The sequence below is a fragment of the Poecilia reticulata genome, chromosome 17, assembly GCF_904066995.2.
Source record: "Poecilia reticulata chromosome 17, P_reticulata-male-v2, whole genome shotgun sequence".
Taxonomy (NCBI): domain Eukaryota; kingdom Metazoa; phylum Chordata; class Actinopteri; order Cyprinodontiformes; family Poeciliidae; genus Poecilia; species Poecilia reticulata.
Genome location: NC_088846.1, coordinates 28,763,484 through 28,782,250, shown reverse-complemented (window position 1 = coordinate 28,782,250; position 18,767 = coordinate 28,763,484). Strand labels below are relative to the sequence as shown.

At 38.3% G+C, this 18,767-nt stretch overlaps 3 protein-coding genes across 3 annotated transcripts; all 3 read left to right on the top strand.

Annotated features, from left to right (window-relative positions):
• The first annotated feature begins 1,441 nt into the window (after positions 1–1,441).
• LOC108167076 (uncharacterized) lies at positions 1,442–5,402 on the top strand. The gene is made up of 2 exons (XM_081598209.1): positions 1,442–1,742; positions 4,068–5,402. Exons 1-2 carry the CDS (start codon positions 1,544–1,546, stop codon positions 5,012–5,014), a joined length of 1,146 nt encoding a protein of 381 aa, XP_081454335.1. The 5' UTR covers positions 1,442–1,543; the 3' UTR covers positions 5,015–5,402.
• Positions 5,403–5,536: 134 nt separating this feature from the next.
• On the top strand, positions 5,537–10,923 carry LOC145547958 (uncharacterized). Its single transcript, XM_081598211.1, has 2 exons — positions 5,537–7,302; positions 9,332–10,923. The coding sequence occupies exons 1-2, from the start codon at positions 7,104–7,106 to the stop codon at positions 10,258–10,260; spliced, it is 1,128 nt and encodes a 375-aa protein (XP_081454337.1). The 5' UTR covers positions 5,537–7,103; the 3' UTR covers positions 10,261–10,923.
• Positions 10,924–11,643: 720 nt separating this feature from the next.
• On the top strand, positions 11,644–17,013 carry LOC145547956 (uncharacterized). Its single transcript, XM_081598207.1, has 2 exons — positions 11,644–12,135; positions 14,051–17,013. Exons 1-2 carry the CDS (start codon positions 11,937–11,939, stop codon positions 15,034–15,036), a joined length of 1,185 nt encoding a protein of 394 aa, XP_081454333.1. The 5' UTR covers positions 11,644–11,936; the 3' UTR covers positions 15,037–17,013.
• The last annotated feature ends 1,754 nt before the right edge of the window (positions 17,014–18,767 follow it).

The following is an 18,767-nucleotide window of genomic DNA, read 5'->3' as shown; positions in this document are numbered from 1 at the left end:
TTGTAAGAGAGCTGTGCTTTTTGTTCTTCATGGGTACATGTCGTTTATTCAATACTGGTTTAAAAATCTGTTGTTGCATTTATTATCTCTGATCTCCACATACACCATTTGAATCTTGTGGAGTCTTGGAATAGAGAAATTAGATAAATTGTTTTTAACTGACAAAAAAAGAACATCAGAGATGCTATTTAATATGTTCTTATAATTTGTTAGTGAACAAACAGTTCCATATTTTCTGTTAAATTCCTCCAAACTGAGAATTTCACCATTTCCATCCAGTAAATGAGTAATTGACCAGATTTGTTTATTCCACCAATTTTTCATGAATATAGATTTTCTACCACATAGAATGTCTCTGTTGTTCCACAGTGGGACATTATGGGGGCTGAAGTCGAGTTTGAACATCAACTTCCACTGTAACAAAACCTGTTGATATAAGGCAGAGAGTTGTAGGGGGAGTTTAGATAATTCAAAATCACATTTCAATAAAAACTAAATACCTCCAACTTTCTGAAATATGAATGACGCTTCATAATTTCAAAATCGATTGCCTTAATGCCACCTTCCTCATTTTTTTTATCAAATCTTTTTCATATATAATGGTGTTTGTTTTTCCAAATAAAGTAAAAATTTATTCTGTTATTCTGTTTTAAGTGATTTGGAGGGAAATTAATAAATATGCAGGATATGTCTGCCTGGATAAGGATGAATATTTTGTTAATAATGTTCTACCAAACATCAAGAAGTCTATCTGAAGCCAATTATTTAAGGTTTTGCCACATTTATCAATGTTGTCTTGTAAATTTTTTCTTACGCTGGTAGCTTGATATTTAGGAATCCACATTCCTAAATACTTAATTTCATTTTTAACTGGAATATTGGAAATTGAAGAATCAGAACAGTTATGGATACTCATAATTTCACATTTATTTATCTTTAGCTGCAGCCATAAGGCTTGAGAGAACAACTATATTTCCCTTAGAGTTAGAGGAATTTGTTCTTTATTTTTTAGGAAGATTTTTTGTATCATCTGCAAATTGGCTAATAATTATTAATTTCCAAACCTTCTATATTAGAGTTTTTAATTGTTAATGTTAGTAATTCTGTGACTACAATAAATAATAGAGGCGAAATACTGCAACCATGTCTGATTCCTCTTTCTACTTTGAATCTGGGGCATGTGCCCTGAGGCAGAGACACACAGCTGTTAATGTTGGTGTTTAACATGGTGAACATACTAAGAAAACTATTTCCAAATCCAAAATGTCTCAACGTGTTGATGTTCCACATAATCAAATGCTTTGCGGAAATCTAAAAACAACATAAAACCATCATCTTTTCTAAAAACTTGTGAATTAATATGAAATTATTTCCTGTTTATCGCCGTCCACACTCCAGTCCAGTAGGGGGCGGTATTGCACCATTTTCCTTCTTTGCCAACCGCCAAAAATATCAAGAAGAGGAAGGAAGCCTGTTTATGGCCTGCACGGGCTAAGCTAGATAGCTGTTGCATTGTCCCATCTCTGATAATATTTCAGCAACCATGTCTTCAGTTCAGCATCTCAGAGAGTTTATCAGAGAGCGACTAACTGCTGCTGCTCAAGAAATCTTCACAGAGGTTGAAAAAACCATCATTTGCTACGAGGAAGAGCTCGATGCTCAGCGCAGAATGATGGGGATCGACTGGAAACCAGAAATTAAGCTTCACAGAGTCGATTTGGAGCTGCAGAGACAAAGTTCTGGTAGGTCTGGATAAAGGTGCTGATGTTTTCACAACAGAGATCCGTCAACGGCCATAGTTGCTGCAGCTCCTGCTGCTGGTAAACGGGGCTGAATTGGAACTGGTTTAGCTGGTAGCTCTGATGCTACAGAGGCTAACACAAACGTGTTTATGAGCCAAGCCCACTGACTAAATATCTCGAGTTATTAGTGCTGGAAATATGGAATACAACATGTAAATTCTTCTTTTATAATGTCATACGTGATTGTGTAAATGAGAGCAGTGGATAGTATTATGAAGGAGACGCAGGATTAGCTGTTATTTTTTTTATGTCAGCACAGAAGGCCTGTCACGATAACAAATTTAGCTGAGCGATTAATTGTTTGAAAGGTTATTGCCATCCATCCATTTTCTTCCGCTTCATCCGGGGTCGGATCGCGGGGGTAGCAGCTTCAGAAGGAAGGCCCAGACTTCCCTCTCCCCAGCCACTTCTTCCAGCTCCTCCAGGAATCCCAAGGCGTTCCCAGGCCAGCCGAGAGACGTAATCCCTCCAGCGTGTCCTGGATCTTCCCCGAGGTCTCCTCCCGGTGGGACGTACCCGGAACACCTCACTAGGGAGGCGTCCAGGAGGCATCCTGACCAGATGACCGAACCACCTCAACTGGCTCCTCTCGACGTGGAGGAGCAGCGGCTCTACTTTGAGTCCCTCCCAGATGACCGAGCTTCTCACCCTATCTTTAAGGGAGAGCCCAGCCACCCTGCGGATAAAATATAACATATAACCAAATTGGAAATAACTTCATTAAACCAAAAGAGTAGAGAATATGAAGTCTGTATACTATATTGCCCTTCAATAATCACTAGGTTTAGATGGAGAACATGGGCATATCGACCACCTGATGCAATAGTTCACTCCTCCCTTAAGCCCAGTTCACTACACGGTTTTTTTTTGCCTCGATTTTCTCCTTACCACAATCTTAGGATGTGTTCATTTTAAATCAGAAGAACAATTAAAATCTTTTGACTCATTTTTATTCTCACTTCTGCCCGGATTCCTTGATGTTGTCATCGTTTCTTCTGAGCCACAAAGACAAACGCTTTCCAAGTCCTTTCATAAGAACATTTATTAGACGAACAACTAATGAAGCTGACAAAACTCATAATAAAATCACAAACCAGCATCCAATTCAATATTTACCTTACTCCACAGACTTCCGCACACAAAGACAATCTTACGGGGAACCATTTCACCGACGCACCTTTCCCCAGAGACAGCATCACGGTTAACCAGTGAGCGATGTGAAGTTAAGGTTCTGGGTCCTATACTTTTAAAGGAAGGGCGTGTTTCTCTTCTCTGCTGTATTCAAATTAGTGGACAGTCCTTAGCTAAGTTAATTTAAATCTAGTCGACAATGTTCCAGTAGAAACTACAAGCTAAATTATTTTAATTCAACTTTGTGTATAATGTTTCAATAGAAATGTCCTACATAAGGGATTACACTAATTGAGCAATGGATATAATTTAGAATAAATTTTCTTCTTTAAAACTTAATTTGATCTAATATTGAACATATGGTTATGTTTTTACAACTAGCATATTTTATATTTATTTTCTTAACAGATGTTAAACATTCTAACATTGTCGCTTGCGATTTTGTAGCCGATCATCCTGTAGCATGTTGTGTTAGAATGATCGGGTCCAGTCGTAGAACCTTGTGGCCGCTCCGATATACGGGTTTTCCTCGCCAGGGAGTGAGAACACAGATGTGACAGGTAACCAATCGGAAAGCGTGGATTCCTCTCCATGCTTTCTGAGGGGAAGACATGAGGGGAATCCCAAAGAGCTGATGGCACAACCCAGAGTGTAACGGACATCAGAGATGATGTGTAGAAACAACCTTAATGTTTATTCAACATTCCGTGCAAAGAATATCAACAAAAATGACCAAGAGAGGAGTTGGAGCGAAATTGCTACTGTAGTTGATAAACTCAGTAACTTTTCAGCTGTTTTTTTCAATCTGATCAACTTTAAAATGTGATGTCACAAGTGAGATTAAAAACAAAACATATTGTCTTAATGTAGGTTGAGTTCTTCACTGTATGAATATATTGTAAATAAAAAATCTGAATGAAACTGTACTTCTGGATTAAAATCTTCTGAACATTTTTGCAACAGCTCCAAATTAGTGTGGAGGACACTTTACTTGCTTTTCAGTTAAACTCTACAAGCTAATTTTTGATGAATCGCATGATGCCTACAGACCAGAATCTGCAGGGAAAACTAGGCTGATCCAAGAGATGGTCATCAATTAAATTATATTAATGATGTCATTTCTTGTTCCCACAGACCTCCAACAACCAAGTGTCTCCAATGAGGAGGAAGCTCCTGCCATTCAACAAGTCTGGAGCCTGGCAAGTAGGTCCAGTCAGGACCAGAAAGAAGCAGAACATCAGTGGACTGAAGAGGAACAGATGGAAACAGAACCAAAATGGATTAAAAAAGAAGAGGAGAAACCAGAATCTACACTTTTCAAACATGAGGAAATAGAATATCCACTAATGTACGTAAAAAAAGAGGAGCTAGATTCTTTGGTGCTTCAACATGAACAGCAGCCACCAGAACATTTACCAACTGGACAGGACCAGAAGGACCTCTGCAGCAGTCAGAAGGGAGAGCAGCTTGTCCAGAAGCAGTTTATTGCTTCGATTGAGACTTCTACTCATCAGGAAAATATGAATGAAGAAGAGACAAGAACAGAGCAGATTTCCCTTCACAATTCTCCAATGGTTGAGAGCAAAAATCAGGAAGAAAGCAGCTGCTCTGTGTCAGAGAGTCAGTCTGATACTGGCACAAAGAAAAGACCTTTCAAATGTGACATTTGTGGGAGATGTTACACACAACAGTGCAACTTGAAAATCCATCACAGAACTCACACTGGTGAGAGACCTTATTCATGTCAGTTATGTGGAAAAAGTTTCTTTCAAAGTTGTAATTTAAAGGTCCACAAGAGAATTCATACAGGAGAGAAACCTTTTTTGTGCCAGATATGTGGAAAGAGTTTCTGTCAAATGAGTATTTTAAATCGTCACAAGATAATTCATACAGGTGAGAAACCTTTTTTATGCCAGATATGTGGAAAGAGATTTTCTCTAATTGGTGATTTCAGGTTGCACAAGAGAGTTCATACAGGTGAGAGGCCTTTCTCATGCCAGTCATGCGGAAAGTTTTTCTCTCAAGTTAGGTATTTAAATCGTCACAAGAAAATTCATACAGGTAAGAAGCTTTTTTCATGACAGTCTTGTGAGAAAAGCTTCTATCGAAAGGATAATTTGATCATTCACATGAAAACCCATAAAGGTCAGGTGCCGTTTTGAAGCCCAACTTTTGAAAAAAAATCCTTTCCTTTCTTCCTTCCTTCCTCTCTCTCTCTCACTCTCTCACTCTCACTCTCACACACACACACACACGTACTCACTCATCCGGAGTCGGGTCACATGAGTAGCAGCTTAAGAATGGAGGCCCAGACTTCCATCTCCCCAGCCACTTGTTCAAGCTCTCTTGGAATAATTGTTTATCTGCTTTGTCGTGTTTTTTTTTTTTTTACGTAATGATTTGTGTATTTTATTTTAAATATCACAGACTACTTTTTGTCTAGAAATAAAGACTTATGAATAATACAAAGTTGTATTTCAACCAAAACACATCTGGTTAAATTAGACAAATTATTCAATATCAGGCTTTAAGATTATGTACCGGAGCATTTAAAACCACACCAACAGCATCATTATAAAGAGAAATGGGAGAAATGCTGTTAGATTTAAGGAGAACAAAATTAGAAATAAGTTCTTGGTTAAATTTACAAGGCAATAGCTTTGATCATCCAACTTGGGACATTAAAAAAAATATGAGGGGTTTTGGATGGATAATTGAAAACAAAATGATTTCAAATGAATAGTTTAGAAATTAGTCAAACACCAATATCAATAATGCAACTACCATGGATTCTACCAGAGCAGTAGTAGATATGTCAATAATGGAAAAGAAACAAGATAAATGTTACACCATAGATAATTATTCAGTACAATTATATTTAAACAGTTATCAATATATTCCAATCTACACAGATGCATCAAAAATAACTAGAAAAATAGGAATGGCTTTTGTAGAACCAGAATTCAATATAAAAATAGAAAAACAAGATTATCAGTATACACTGGAGAAATGTTGGCAATATTATTAGCTTTACAATGGATAGAAGACATAAAACCATAAAAAACAATTTGTTCAGATTCAAGCTCTGCATTATTAAGTTTAAAATATTCAGACAGTAGGATGGACATTTTATCTGAAATATTTCATTCATAATTCAGAATACAAAATGTGGGTTTTGATAGTTATATTTGTGTTGATTCGAGCACACAAAATGGCAAAAAGAGCAATTGAAAATCCTATTAGCTTTACAGTTAAAAGTAAATATGAGGTAAATTGTATTGTTTAACAAAAGCTTATGAGCAAATGGCAAAAAGATGGGATGAAGAAAAAAACAAAGTAGTAGGAGAAAGAAGAAATGGAAAGGAGGAAAGAGTGACAAGGTTGAGATTTGGATGCTTTTTGAAATAAAAAAAAAATCCTGGCAAATGTGATCACTGGAAAATATGAAACAACATAGCATGTTATACTTGAATGTCATAAATATGAAAAAGAAAAGATATATGAGGAGGGAGTTTGAAAGTATTAAGCAAAATATTAATTTATTAGATATTTTGAGGAATAATTTGGGTAAATATATACAAATAGTTATAATTTTTTTTAAAGAAAAAAATAAGTATTTCATAGAATTTGATTATAGCTAGTAGGTGTGTTTGTAAATGTATAATAAATAGACAATATATACAAGTATTTATACACTGCTCAAAAAAATAAAGGGAACACTTAAACAACACAATATAACTCCAAGTAAATCAAACTTCTGTGAAATCAAACTGTCCACTTAGGAAGCAACACTGATTGACAACGGGGACCCTCGTCGGGTCAATCAGTGTTGGTTCCTATGTGGACAGTTCCCTATATTGTGTTGTTTAAGTGTTCCCTTTATTTTTATTAGCAGTATATATGTATATGTGTGTGTGTTTGTGTTTATATGTATACAAGTATAGATAGTGTGAAGACCGTCACGAACCACGCTTGACACCAGTAGGTGGCGGTAATGCTACTAAACGTTTGTTGCCAACCGCCAGTAAAACCAAGAAGTATTTCCCTCCTTGTTCAGCCGCTGTCCACACTCCAGTCCAGTTGGGGGCGGTATTGCAACATTTTCCTTGTTTGCCAACTGCCAAATAACATTAAAGAAGAAGGCGCCTGAATGGACTAAACTAGGCAACGATGTCTTCAGTTCAGCATCTCAGAGAGTTTATCAGAGAGCGACTAGCTGCTGCTGCTCAAGAAATCTTCACAGAGGTTGAAAAAACCATCATTTGCTACGAGGAAGAGCTCGATGCTCAGCGCAGAATGATGGGGATCGACTGGAAACCAGAAATTAAGCTACACAGAGTCGGTTCGGAGCTGCAGAGACAAAGTTCTGGTAGGTCTGGATAAAGGTGCTGATGTTTTCATAGCACAGAGATCCGTCAGCGGCGATAGTTGCTGCAGCTCCAGCTGCTGCTGAACAGGAACTGATGTAGCTGGTAGCTCTGATGCTACAGAGGCTAGCACAAACGTGTTTACGAGTCATTCATTAATATCTCCAGGTGTTAGTACTGGAAATTTGGAATACAACGTGTAAATTCTTCATTTATAACCTCATACATAATTGTGTAAATAAAAGCAGTGGAGAGTATTATGAAGGAGACGCAGCTGTGTTTTTTTATAGGGACATGGAACAACGGAATGAAACAAATAAGGGCAATATTGTTTCTTATATTAAGTGAGCCACAGAGCCGCTTGCAGGTCTGAAGCTGCAGGTTGAACACCCCTGATGTAGCAGAGCAAAGCTGTGATCCTATTTTCAGCTAAAGTGCTACATCTTCATTTTAATTTATTGAAGGTAAAAAAAAAAATATATATATATATAAATCGGTCTAAAACACCAGTTGGTTTTGGTAAATAATAATAATAGTTTTATCTAATGGTTTAATGAACACGTCTCTGTGTCTCGTCACCTTTATACTCCAGAAAGCCAGGGTTTACTGATTAAAGGCCTACAGTCTGATCAACTTGAAAATGTGAGGTTACGAGTGAGATTAAAAACAAAACGTATTGTCTTAACGTATTGTACTTAATGTACACTACAATCTAATTTTAGATTAACCGATTAACCCTATAGACCAGAATCTGCAGGGAAAACTAGGCTGATCCATGAGATGGTCATCAATTAAATTATATTAATTAGGGATGTGCCAATCAGGTTTTTTTCTTCTGATACCGATACCGATCACCCCCCGAGGGACGATCGCCGATACCGATCACATTTTTTTTTTTTTATCATAAGCACTACTGGTTATATTATGTGGAAAAAGGAACCATGAATTCACCTTAATTTAGACAAAAACTTGTTTTTAATAACTTTTTTCAAGAAGAAAACTAAACAAAACAGGCATTGTGCAAATTGTACTGCTATCGGTAATACTATCTTTAACAGACTGATGACACATGGAGGCTCTGAAGAGGCTAAATAATGCAAAGAGTCAAAATAAAACCTCTCAACATTTCCAAAAAACTCAAGTATAAAATTTAACATTCAAAGGCAAATACAGGATCCATTACAATAAACAATCCTGAGTTACTGAATGAAAACTTCCTGATAGCATGGCGGCTAGCTGATTACTGCTAGTTCTGAGTGGCTGTTTCTGACTGAGCGGAGTAATTATGCAGAACAGGGAGGAGATCGATTTATTTTTTTAGATTATCTGTCTCATGTTAGGACAGCGAAAGTTTTAATACGTATGTAAAATGTATTTTTTTTAAGTTAGATGCTGCAGCTTTAAGCAGAGGTTCAGTCTGAGAGTCACTACCAGGTGGAGCAGCAGCGGCTCCAGAAATATTACTACCTGTAGCGTAGCAGCGGTTCAACAGCGAGAGCAGAACCAGCGTCTTACATCGCAGCTCGAAGACTTAAATAATTTTGCGGGTTATTTGTTTAGCTTTCTGACCGTCATGCTAATCCGGGTGAGTGTTTGTAGCTGTGCGCTGCTTTACCTGCTATCTGATCCTACATATGTCTTTTTTACTGCAGTGAGCCTCGATGTAGCCAAACTCCATCAAGTATGGCATTGGTTTTATTCCATATTATATTCGTCGTGTTGATGCATTTTGACCTGCTTCAGCCCACATGCTTTAATTTTCCGCCGCAACAATCAAACTTCCCCATTCACTCAGTGCGTTATAGTTCCACATCGCTTAGGATTTGTTGCTGCACGGTTGCGCAGAGTGAAGGAAAGAGGAGACCAGCTGCACAGGCAGGCTGAGAAATGAGATGCAGGTGATCGGTATTGGCAACAAGAGCCAATGATCACAGATCATACACTTTTTCACGGAAATCGGCCCGATTGTGATCGGTGACCGAACGATCGGCACACTTCTAATATTAATGATGTCATTCTTTTTTCCCACAGACCTCCAACAGCCAAGTGTCTCAAATGAGGAGGAAGATTCTGCCATCCAACAAGTCTGTAGCCTGACAAGTAGGTCCAGTCAGGACCAGAAAGAAGCAGAACATCAGTGGACTGAAGAGAAACGGATGGAACCAGAAACTAAATGGATTAAAAAAGAAGAGGAGGAATCAGAACTTGCACTATTTAAATATGAGGAAATTGAATATCCACTAACATATGTAAGAAAAGAGGAACTAGATTTTTCAGAGCTTCAACATGAACAGCTGTCACCAGAACATTTACCAACTGGACAGGACCAGTTGTTTGTTGCTTCGATAGAGACTTCTACTCTTCAGGAAGATATGAATGAAGAAGAGACAAGAACAGAGCAGCTTTCCCTTCATAATTCTCCAGTGGTTGAGAGCAAAGATCAGGAAGGAAGCAGCTGCTCTGTGTCAGACAGTCAGTCTGATACTGGCACAAAGAAAAGACCTTTCAAATGTGACATTTGTGGGAAACGTTACACAAAACGGTGGAGCTTAAAAATCCATTGCAGAACCCACACTGGTGAAAGACCTTTTTCATGTGAAACATGTGGAAAGAGTTTCTTTCAAATTAGTACTTTAAATGTCCACAAGAGAATTCATACAGGAGAGAAACCTTTTTCATGCCAGATATGTGGAAAGAGATTTTCTCGAATTGGTAATTTAAAGGACCACAAGAGAATTCATACAGGGGAGAGGCCTTTTTCATGCCAGTCATGCGGAAAAAGTTTCTCACGAATTAGTAATTTAAATTGTCACAAGAGAAGTCATACAGGTGAGAAACGTTTTTTATGCCAGTCTTGTGAAAAAAGCTTCTATCAAAAGGATAATTTGATTATTCACATGAAAACCCATAGAGGTCAGGGACCGCTTTCAAGCCAAATCTGTGAAAAAATGTTTCTTTAAAATTAGTCACTTAATTATTCTCATTAGAACCCACATTCAGGAGCTGGGTTTTTCACATGAAATATGGAGAAAAATGTGTTCTTTAATGTTGGTAAACTGAATTTCCACATGAAACAGTCATTAGTCAGATTTACTGTAATAAATATTAAACCTTTTGTTCACTTTGCAAAATACATTGGACCCTCAACTATTTTTGGTTGCCCATTTATCGATTTTTTTTTATTGTGCAAATGTATGAAGTTTGTTGAGGTATATTTCGAATATTCAAAATCACTTCAACTGTTTTGGAAGTAGATATATTGAAACTCTGTTACTTAACATGCCACTGACTTACTTTTGCAAAGTAGCCAATCAGGACGATTTCAGAATACTTAGATCTCCACAATGAACATCTGCAAGTCAAATGTTTATGAGTAACATGCCAACTTTTCATGCTTTACTGAAGAATTTCATGTATACATTTATGTGGCACTTGGTTGAATCAAATATATATATAAACTACAACATGTGGCGATATTAGATATGCTTCTAGATTTTTTTTACAATTGGAATAATTGTTTATCTGCTTTGTGATATGTACATTTTTACTTGAAATATGTATTTCATTTTTTCTAAATGGTATGGACTACCTTTGGTTTTGAAATAAAAACTTGTGAATCATTATTTTTTTATTAGTATACAAGAATAACAATGGCAAAACTCACAACAACATGTCAAAAGAAAACATTAGACAAATATCAAAAATCACAACTCACATTGTTTCCAAAGGCTCAAGAAAATTGAATATTTAGTAAAAAAACAAAATCCAAATTTATTGTTAGAAGACAGAAAATTACGAAGTTGATCCCATACGTTTGATACTTCTTCACATCCATAGAACAAATGTTTAGTTGTTTCCACTTGAGTTGTACAAAAACCACAATTCTCTACATTAAAATTAAATCTCTCAAGAATTGATTTGAAGGATATATGTTATTTATATACTTAATTTCACTTTTAACTGGAATATTGGAAATTGAAGAATCAGAACAATTATGGATACTCATAATTTCACATTTATTTATATTTAGCTGCAGCCCTGGGGCTTGAGAGAACAACTATATTTCCCTTAGAGTTAGAGGAATTTGTTCTTTATTTTTTAGGAAGAGGGTCGTATCATCTGCAAATTGGCTAATGATTATTAATTTCCAAACCTTCTATATTAGTTTTTAATTGTTAATGTTAGTAATTCTGTGACTACAATAAATAATAGAGGCGAAATACTGCAACCATGTCTGATTCCTCTTTCTACTTTGAATCTGGGGCATGTACCCTGAGGCAGAGACACACAGCTGTTAATGTTGGTGTTTAACATGGTGAACATACTAAGAAAATATTTCCAAATCCAAAATGTCTCAACGTGTGAATAAATTGATGTTCCACATAATCAAATGCTTTGCGGAAATCTAAAAACAACATAAAACCATAATCTTTTCTGAAAACTTGTGAATTAATACGAAATTGTTTCCCCGTTTATCGCCTGTCCACACTCCAGTCCAGTAGGGGGCGGTATTGCACCATTTTCCTTCTTTGCCAACCGCCAAAAATATCAAAGAAGAGGAAGCCTGTCTATGGCCTGCACGGGCTTAGCTAGGTAGGTGTTGCATTGTCCCAACTCGGCTAATATTTCAGCAACCATGTCTTCAGTTCAGCATCTCAGAGAGTTTATCAGAGAGCGACTAACTGCTGCTGCTCAAGAAATCTTCACAGAAGTTGAAAAAACCATCATTTGCTACGAGGAAGAGCTCGATGCTCAGCGCAGAATGATGGGGATCGACTGGAAACCAGAAATTAAGCTACACAGAGTCGGTTCGGAGCTGCAGAGACAAAGTTCTGGTAGGTCTGGATAAAGGTGCTGATGTTTTCATAGCACAGAGATCCGTCAGCGGCGATAGTTGCTGCAGCTCCAGCTGCTGCTGAACGGGAACTGATGTAGCTGGTAGCTCTGATGCTACAGAGGCTAGCACAAACGTGTTTACGAGTCATTCATTAATATCTCCAGGTGTTAGTACTGGAAATTTGGAATACAACGTGTAAATTCTTCATTTATAACCTCATACATGATTGTGTAAATAAAAGCAGTGGAGAGTATTATGAAGGAGACGAGCAGGCGCAGCTCTGTTCTTTTTGCATACAGACATGGAAAGGAATGAAACAAATAAGGGCAATATTGTTTCTTATATTAAGTTAGCCACAGAGCCACTTGCAGGTCTGGAGCTGCCCTGATTTAGCAGAGCAAAGTTGTGATCCTACACCAGTTATTTATTATAAATAATAATAATAATTCAGTTTTATCCCTTCAGTTCTGGGGCCCAGACCAATTCTACAGGGACACTGGCAAACGGTCATAGAAAGATGCAAATGGTTTTCTGCAAATGTACATTTCTCAAATGAAATGTTTAATAAAATATCTCTGTCGCTGCAGATTTGTTCTGTGGGACATGTTCAAGTTAAATGGATCAGGTGTTTCCAACTTGGATGATGGGAAATGATTCTTTGTGTCTCTCCCAAACATCCAGTTTTCATAATGTCTGATGGTTGCTGGAGCAGCTCCCCAGCACTTGAATTAATTTACGCGGTCTCGACAGGTGATTTTCAAGGTTTGTTTATTTTTCTTTGATGTGGACCATCAGTCACCGTAATCACCTTGATTACCTCAGTCACCTTAGTTACCGTGAAAACTAAACAGATATACAAATATTAGAATATAAACATAAACTTGCAACACACAAACAACAACAACAAAAAAGCGGCAAGCACTTTTGACAGTTTGTTCAAGTCATTCATTGGTACAATAATTCTGCCAGCTTTTATAGGGCCTGCCCTCATTTAGCTACGGCAGCCCGTGAGGTACATAGTGAAAAAAAAAAACTTTACAAAGTGCAAATACAATTGAAACAAAATACCAACCACCAGTGCTAATCAAAACAAATATTATTAAACAATCTGCAACATCCTTTAAATAATTTACAATAATAGCCTACAAATTTGAATAATTTAGGCAACTTGATTTAAATGATTCACTATCCATTACAGTTACTATGGAGACCTGATGACTCCAGGATGTTCCTCGTAGCTGTTCTCTTACAGAGATCTGGAAATGTGTTGACCTGCTCCCTCATCCTCCTCCGTGTGTGGTGTTGAGAAAAACTCATTCAGCATCATCCCTCACACATTCAGTGTAACAAAATGCACAGTCCGAGAAATAATGAATTGGTTTCAATTTTAGGCTGGACTTTTCAATCTTCTCTTGCATCCGCTTCCTTTTGAACATCAACACATCTGCCTTAGGAAAATTCTCTCTTGTCTTTTTGTTTGAGGAATGGCTTAATGAAGCAAATCTTTGTGCCTCATCACATTTACAATCCAGAAAGCCATGGTTTACTGATTAAAGGCCAACACAGTCTGATCAACTTTAAAATGTGAGGTTATGAGTGAGATTAAAAACAAAACGTATTGTCTTAATGTTGGTTGAGTTTTTCACTGTTTGAATACATTCTAAATAAAAAATTGAATGAATCTGTATTTCTGTATTAAAATCTTTTGAACATTTTTCCCACAGCTATAAATTAGCTGTGGGTATTAGCAGGTAAAGAGAACACTTTACCTGCTTTTTAGTTCAACACTACAAGGTAATTTTAGATTAACCGATTAACCCTATAGACCAGAATCTTCTGGGAAAACTAGGCTGATCCATGAGATGGTCATCAATTAAATTATATTAATGATGTCATCCTTTTTTTCCCCACAGACATCCAACAACCAAGTGTCTCCAATGAGGAGGAAGATTCTGCCATCCATCAAGTCTGGAGCCTGGCAAGTAGGTCCAGTCAGGACCAGAAAGAAGCAGAACATCAGTGGACTGAAGAGGAACCGATGGAACCAGAACCTAAATGGATTAAAAAAGAAGAGAAGGAACCAGAACCTACACTGTTTAAGCATGAGGAAATAGAATATCCACTAACATATGTAAGAAAAGAGGAATTAGATTCTTTGGTGCTTCAACATGAACAGCAGCCACCAGAACATTTACCAACTGGACAGGACCAGTTGTTTGTTGCTTTGATTGAGACTTCTACTCTTCAGAAAGATGATATGAATGAAGAAGAGACAAGAACAGAGCAGCTTTCCCTTCATAATTCTCCAGTGATTGAGAGCAAAGATCAGGAAGGAAGCAGCTGCTCAGTGTCAGAGAGTCAGTCTGATACTGGCACAAAGAAAAGACCTTTCAAATGTGACATTTGTGGGAGATGTTACATACAGCGGTGTAGCTTGAAAATCCATTACAGAACCCATACTGGTGAGAGACCTTTTTCATGTGAAACATGTGGAAAGAGTTTCTTTCAAATGTGTACTTTAAATGTCCACAAGAGAATTCATACTGGTGAGAAACCTTTTTCATGCCAGATATGTGGAAAGAGATTTTCTAAAATTGGTAGTTTAAAAGACCACAAGAGAATTCATACAGGAGAGAAACCTTTTTCATGCCAGCTATGTGGAAAGAGTTTTTCTCAAATTGGTAGTTTAAAAGACCACAAGAGAATTCATACAGGGGAGAGGCCTTTTTCATGCCAGTCATGCGGAAAAAGTTTCTCACGAATTAGTAATTTAAATCGTCACAAGAAAAGTCATACAGGTGAGAAACGTTTTTTATGCCAGTCTTGTGAAAAAAGCTTCTATCAAAAGAATAATTTGATAATTCACATGAAAACCCATAGAGGTCAGGGACCGCTTTGAAGCCAAACCTGTGAAAAAATGTTTCTTTAAAATTGGTCACTTAATTATTCTCATTAGAACCCACATTCAGGAGCTGGGTTTTTCACGTGAAATATGGAGAAAAATGTGTTCTTTAATGTTGGTAAACTGAATTTCCACATGAAACAGTCATTAGTCAAATTTACTGTAATAAATACTAAACCTTTTATTCACTTTGCAAAATACATTGGACCCTCAACTATTTTTGGTTGCCCATTTATGGATTTTTTTTATTGTGCAAATGTATAAAGTTTGTTGAGGTATATTTAGAATATTCAAAACCACTTCAACTGTTTTGGAAGTAGATATATTGAAACTCTGTTACTTAACATGCCACTGACTTACTTTTGCAAAGTAGCCAATCAGGACGATTTCAGAATACTTAGATCTCCACAATGAACATCTGCAAGTCAAATATTTATGAATAACATGCCAACTTTTCATGCTTTAGTGAAGAATTTCATGAATACATTTATGTGGCACTTGGTTGAATCAAATATATATATAAACTACAACATGTGGCGATATTAGATATGCTTCTAGATTTTTTTTACAATTGGAATAATTGTTTATCTGCTTTGTGATATGTACATTTTTACTTGAAATATGTATTTCATTTTTTCTAAATGGTATGGACTACCTTTGGTTTTGAAATAAAAACTTGTGAATCATTATTTTTTTATTAGTATACAAGAATAACAATGGCAAAACTCACAACAACATGTCAAAAGAAAACATTAGACAAATATCAAAAATCACAACTCACATTGATTCCAAAGGCTCAAGAAAAGCCTTTGGAATCATAGGCTTAACAGTTATTTCTGTTAACTAAGTTAACAGAAATAATAAAAAGAAAATAATTAAATAATAGAGATTAAAAAAGTAGAGACATGTTAGGGGGCTACCATCTAAAAATCTTCCATTAACTCAATTTTACTGCGTTTATAATACTCATCTTTAGACAACTTTTAAAAAAGCTCATTTTTGAGAGCATTTTGCATATCACCATTTATGGATATATTTTGTAACAATCAGGACATTGACTAAGAATTTCAGATTTTTTTCTTTAATGGATAAGCTGAATTGAATATTTAGTAAAGAAACAAAATCCAAATTTATTGTTTTAGAAGACAAAATTACGAAGTTGATCCCATACGTTTGATACTTCTTTACATCCATAAAACAAATGTTTAGTTGTTTCCACTTGAGTTGTACAAAAAACACAATTCTCTACATTAAAATTAAATCTCTCAAGATTTGATTTGAAGGATATATGTTATTTAGAATTCTAAAATATATTTCTTTATGTTTGGTAGGAATTGGAAATTTCAAATAATTTGTCCTTATTTTGACTCTCATAGATTTATTAAAATTTTGTAAGAGCTGTGCTTTTTGTTCTTCATGGGTACATGTTGTTTATTCAATACTGGTTCAAAAACCTGTTGTTGCATTTATTATCTCTAATGTCCACATACTCTGTTGGAGCTGAAATACCATCTAAGGAGTTGTTTTTGCGAAGGGATTCTCGGCAGTTCTCTAGTTCAAACTGACCTAAATTCCTTCCCTCCATTTGCGTACAAAGTGCACGGACGGACTCGGAAGGAATGCGGTCTCGACGGATAGCATTAACAAATTGGTCTGTTTGGTAGTTCTGAGAAGGAGCAGATGATTAGGTCTGTTGAAATCATGAGGTCTTATGTCCTTATTTGAACTCGTATTAAAGGTCGCCCAACAAACACTGGAGAGAAGCAAGCTGAGAGTCTGTTGGCAGAAACAACACCCTTTCTCCATTGGTTGAAACCTTCCAATGAACACTCGTGGAGACTTGAGAGTATAAAGACTGTTGAATTTGAGACTGAAGGGAGATTTTTGGTATGGAAGATTTTACGTGTTGAACTGACGAAACTGATTCCGTGGGTGTAATAAATCTCCGGCTCGTCTATGGCCTAGCAGCAAGAACTACGTCTCTGTGTATTATTTTCCTTACTTATATATTTGAGAGTAGCCACCCTTCAATTCCTCAATAACTCCATTTGAATCTTGTGGAGTCTTAGAATAGAGAAATTAGATAAATTGTTTTTAACTGACAAAAAAACAGGACATCAGAGATGCTACTTAATACGTTCTTATAATTTGTTAGTGAACAAACAGTTCCATATTTTCTGTTAAATTCCTCCAAACTGAGAATTTCACCATTTCCGTCCAGTAAATGAGTAATTGACCAGATTTGTTCATTCCACCCTCTCCTTGGGCTGCCACCTTATCATGGTGGAGGGGTTTGAGTGTCCCAATGATCCTAGGAGCTATGCTGTCTGGGGCTTTATGCCCCTGGTAGGGTCACCTAAGGCGGAGGGAGGGTAGCCTCCCTCCGCCTACGTGTGGGGGGACGGGTTCTGACTGTTGTTTGTGCTTACGGGCCAAACGGCAGTTCAGATTACCCACCCTTCTTGGAGTCCTTAGAGGGGGTACTGGAGAGTGCCCCTCCTGGGGACTCCCTTGTTCTACTCGGGGACTTCAACGCTCACGTGGGCAATGACAGTGAGACCTGGAGAGGCGTGGTTGGGAGGAACGGCCCCCCCGATCTGAACCCAAGTGGTGTTCTGTTGTTGGACTTCTGTGCTCGTCACGGATTGTCCATCACGAACACCATGTTCAGGCATAAGGGCGTCCATATGTGCACTTGGCACCAGGACGCCCTAGGCCGCAGTTCGATGATTGACTTTGTCATCGTCTCATCGGATTTGCGGCCGTATGTCTTGGACACTCGGGTGAAGAAAGGTGCGGAGCTGTCCACTGACCACCACCTGGTGACGAGTTGGCTCCGGTGGTCGGGGATGAAGCCGGTCAGACCTGGCAGGCCAAACGTGTAGTGAGGGTCTGCTGGGAATGTCTGGTGGAGTCCCCTGTGAGACGGAGCTTCAACTCTCATGTCCGGCAGAACTTCGAACACGTTCCGGGGTAGGTCGGGGACATTGAGTCTGAGTGGACCATGTTGCGTACCTCCATTGCCGAGGCGGCCTATCAGAGCTGCGGCCGCAAGGTTGTTGGTGCCTGTCGCGGCGGCAACCCTTGAACCCGTTGGTGGACACCTTCGGTGAGGGATGCTCTCAAGCTGAAGAAGGAGTCCTGCCGGGCCTTTTTGGCCTGTGGGACTCCAGAAGCAGCTGATGGGTACCTGCGGGCGAAACGGCACGTGGCTGGGGTTGTCGCTGTGGCAAAAACTCGGGCATGGGAGGAATTTGGAGAGGCCATGGAGACAGACTTCTGTACGGCTCCGAGGCGATTCTGGTCCACCATCCGGCGTCTCAGGAGGGGGAAGCAGTGCAGCACCAACACTGTTTATAGTGGGGATGGTGCGCTGCTGACCTCAACTCTGGACGTTGGTGGGCGGAATACTTCGAAGACCTCCTCAATCCCACCAACATGCCTTTTGTTGAGGAAGCTGAGCATGGGGACTCTGGGTTGGGCTCTCCAATCTCTGGGGACGAGGTCGCCGAGGTGGTCAAAAAGCTCCTCGGTGGCAGGGCCCCGGGGGTGGATGAGATCCGCCCGGAGTTTCTTAAGGCTCTGGATGTTGCGGGGTTGTGTTGGCTTACGCGACTCTGCAATACCGCATGCACATCGGGGGCAGTTCCCCTGGACTGGCAGACTGGGGTGGTGGTCCCCCTGTTCAAAAAGGGGGACCGGAGGGTGTGCTCCAATTACAGGGGGGG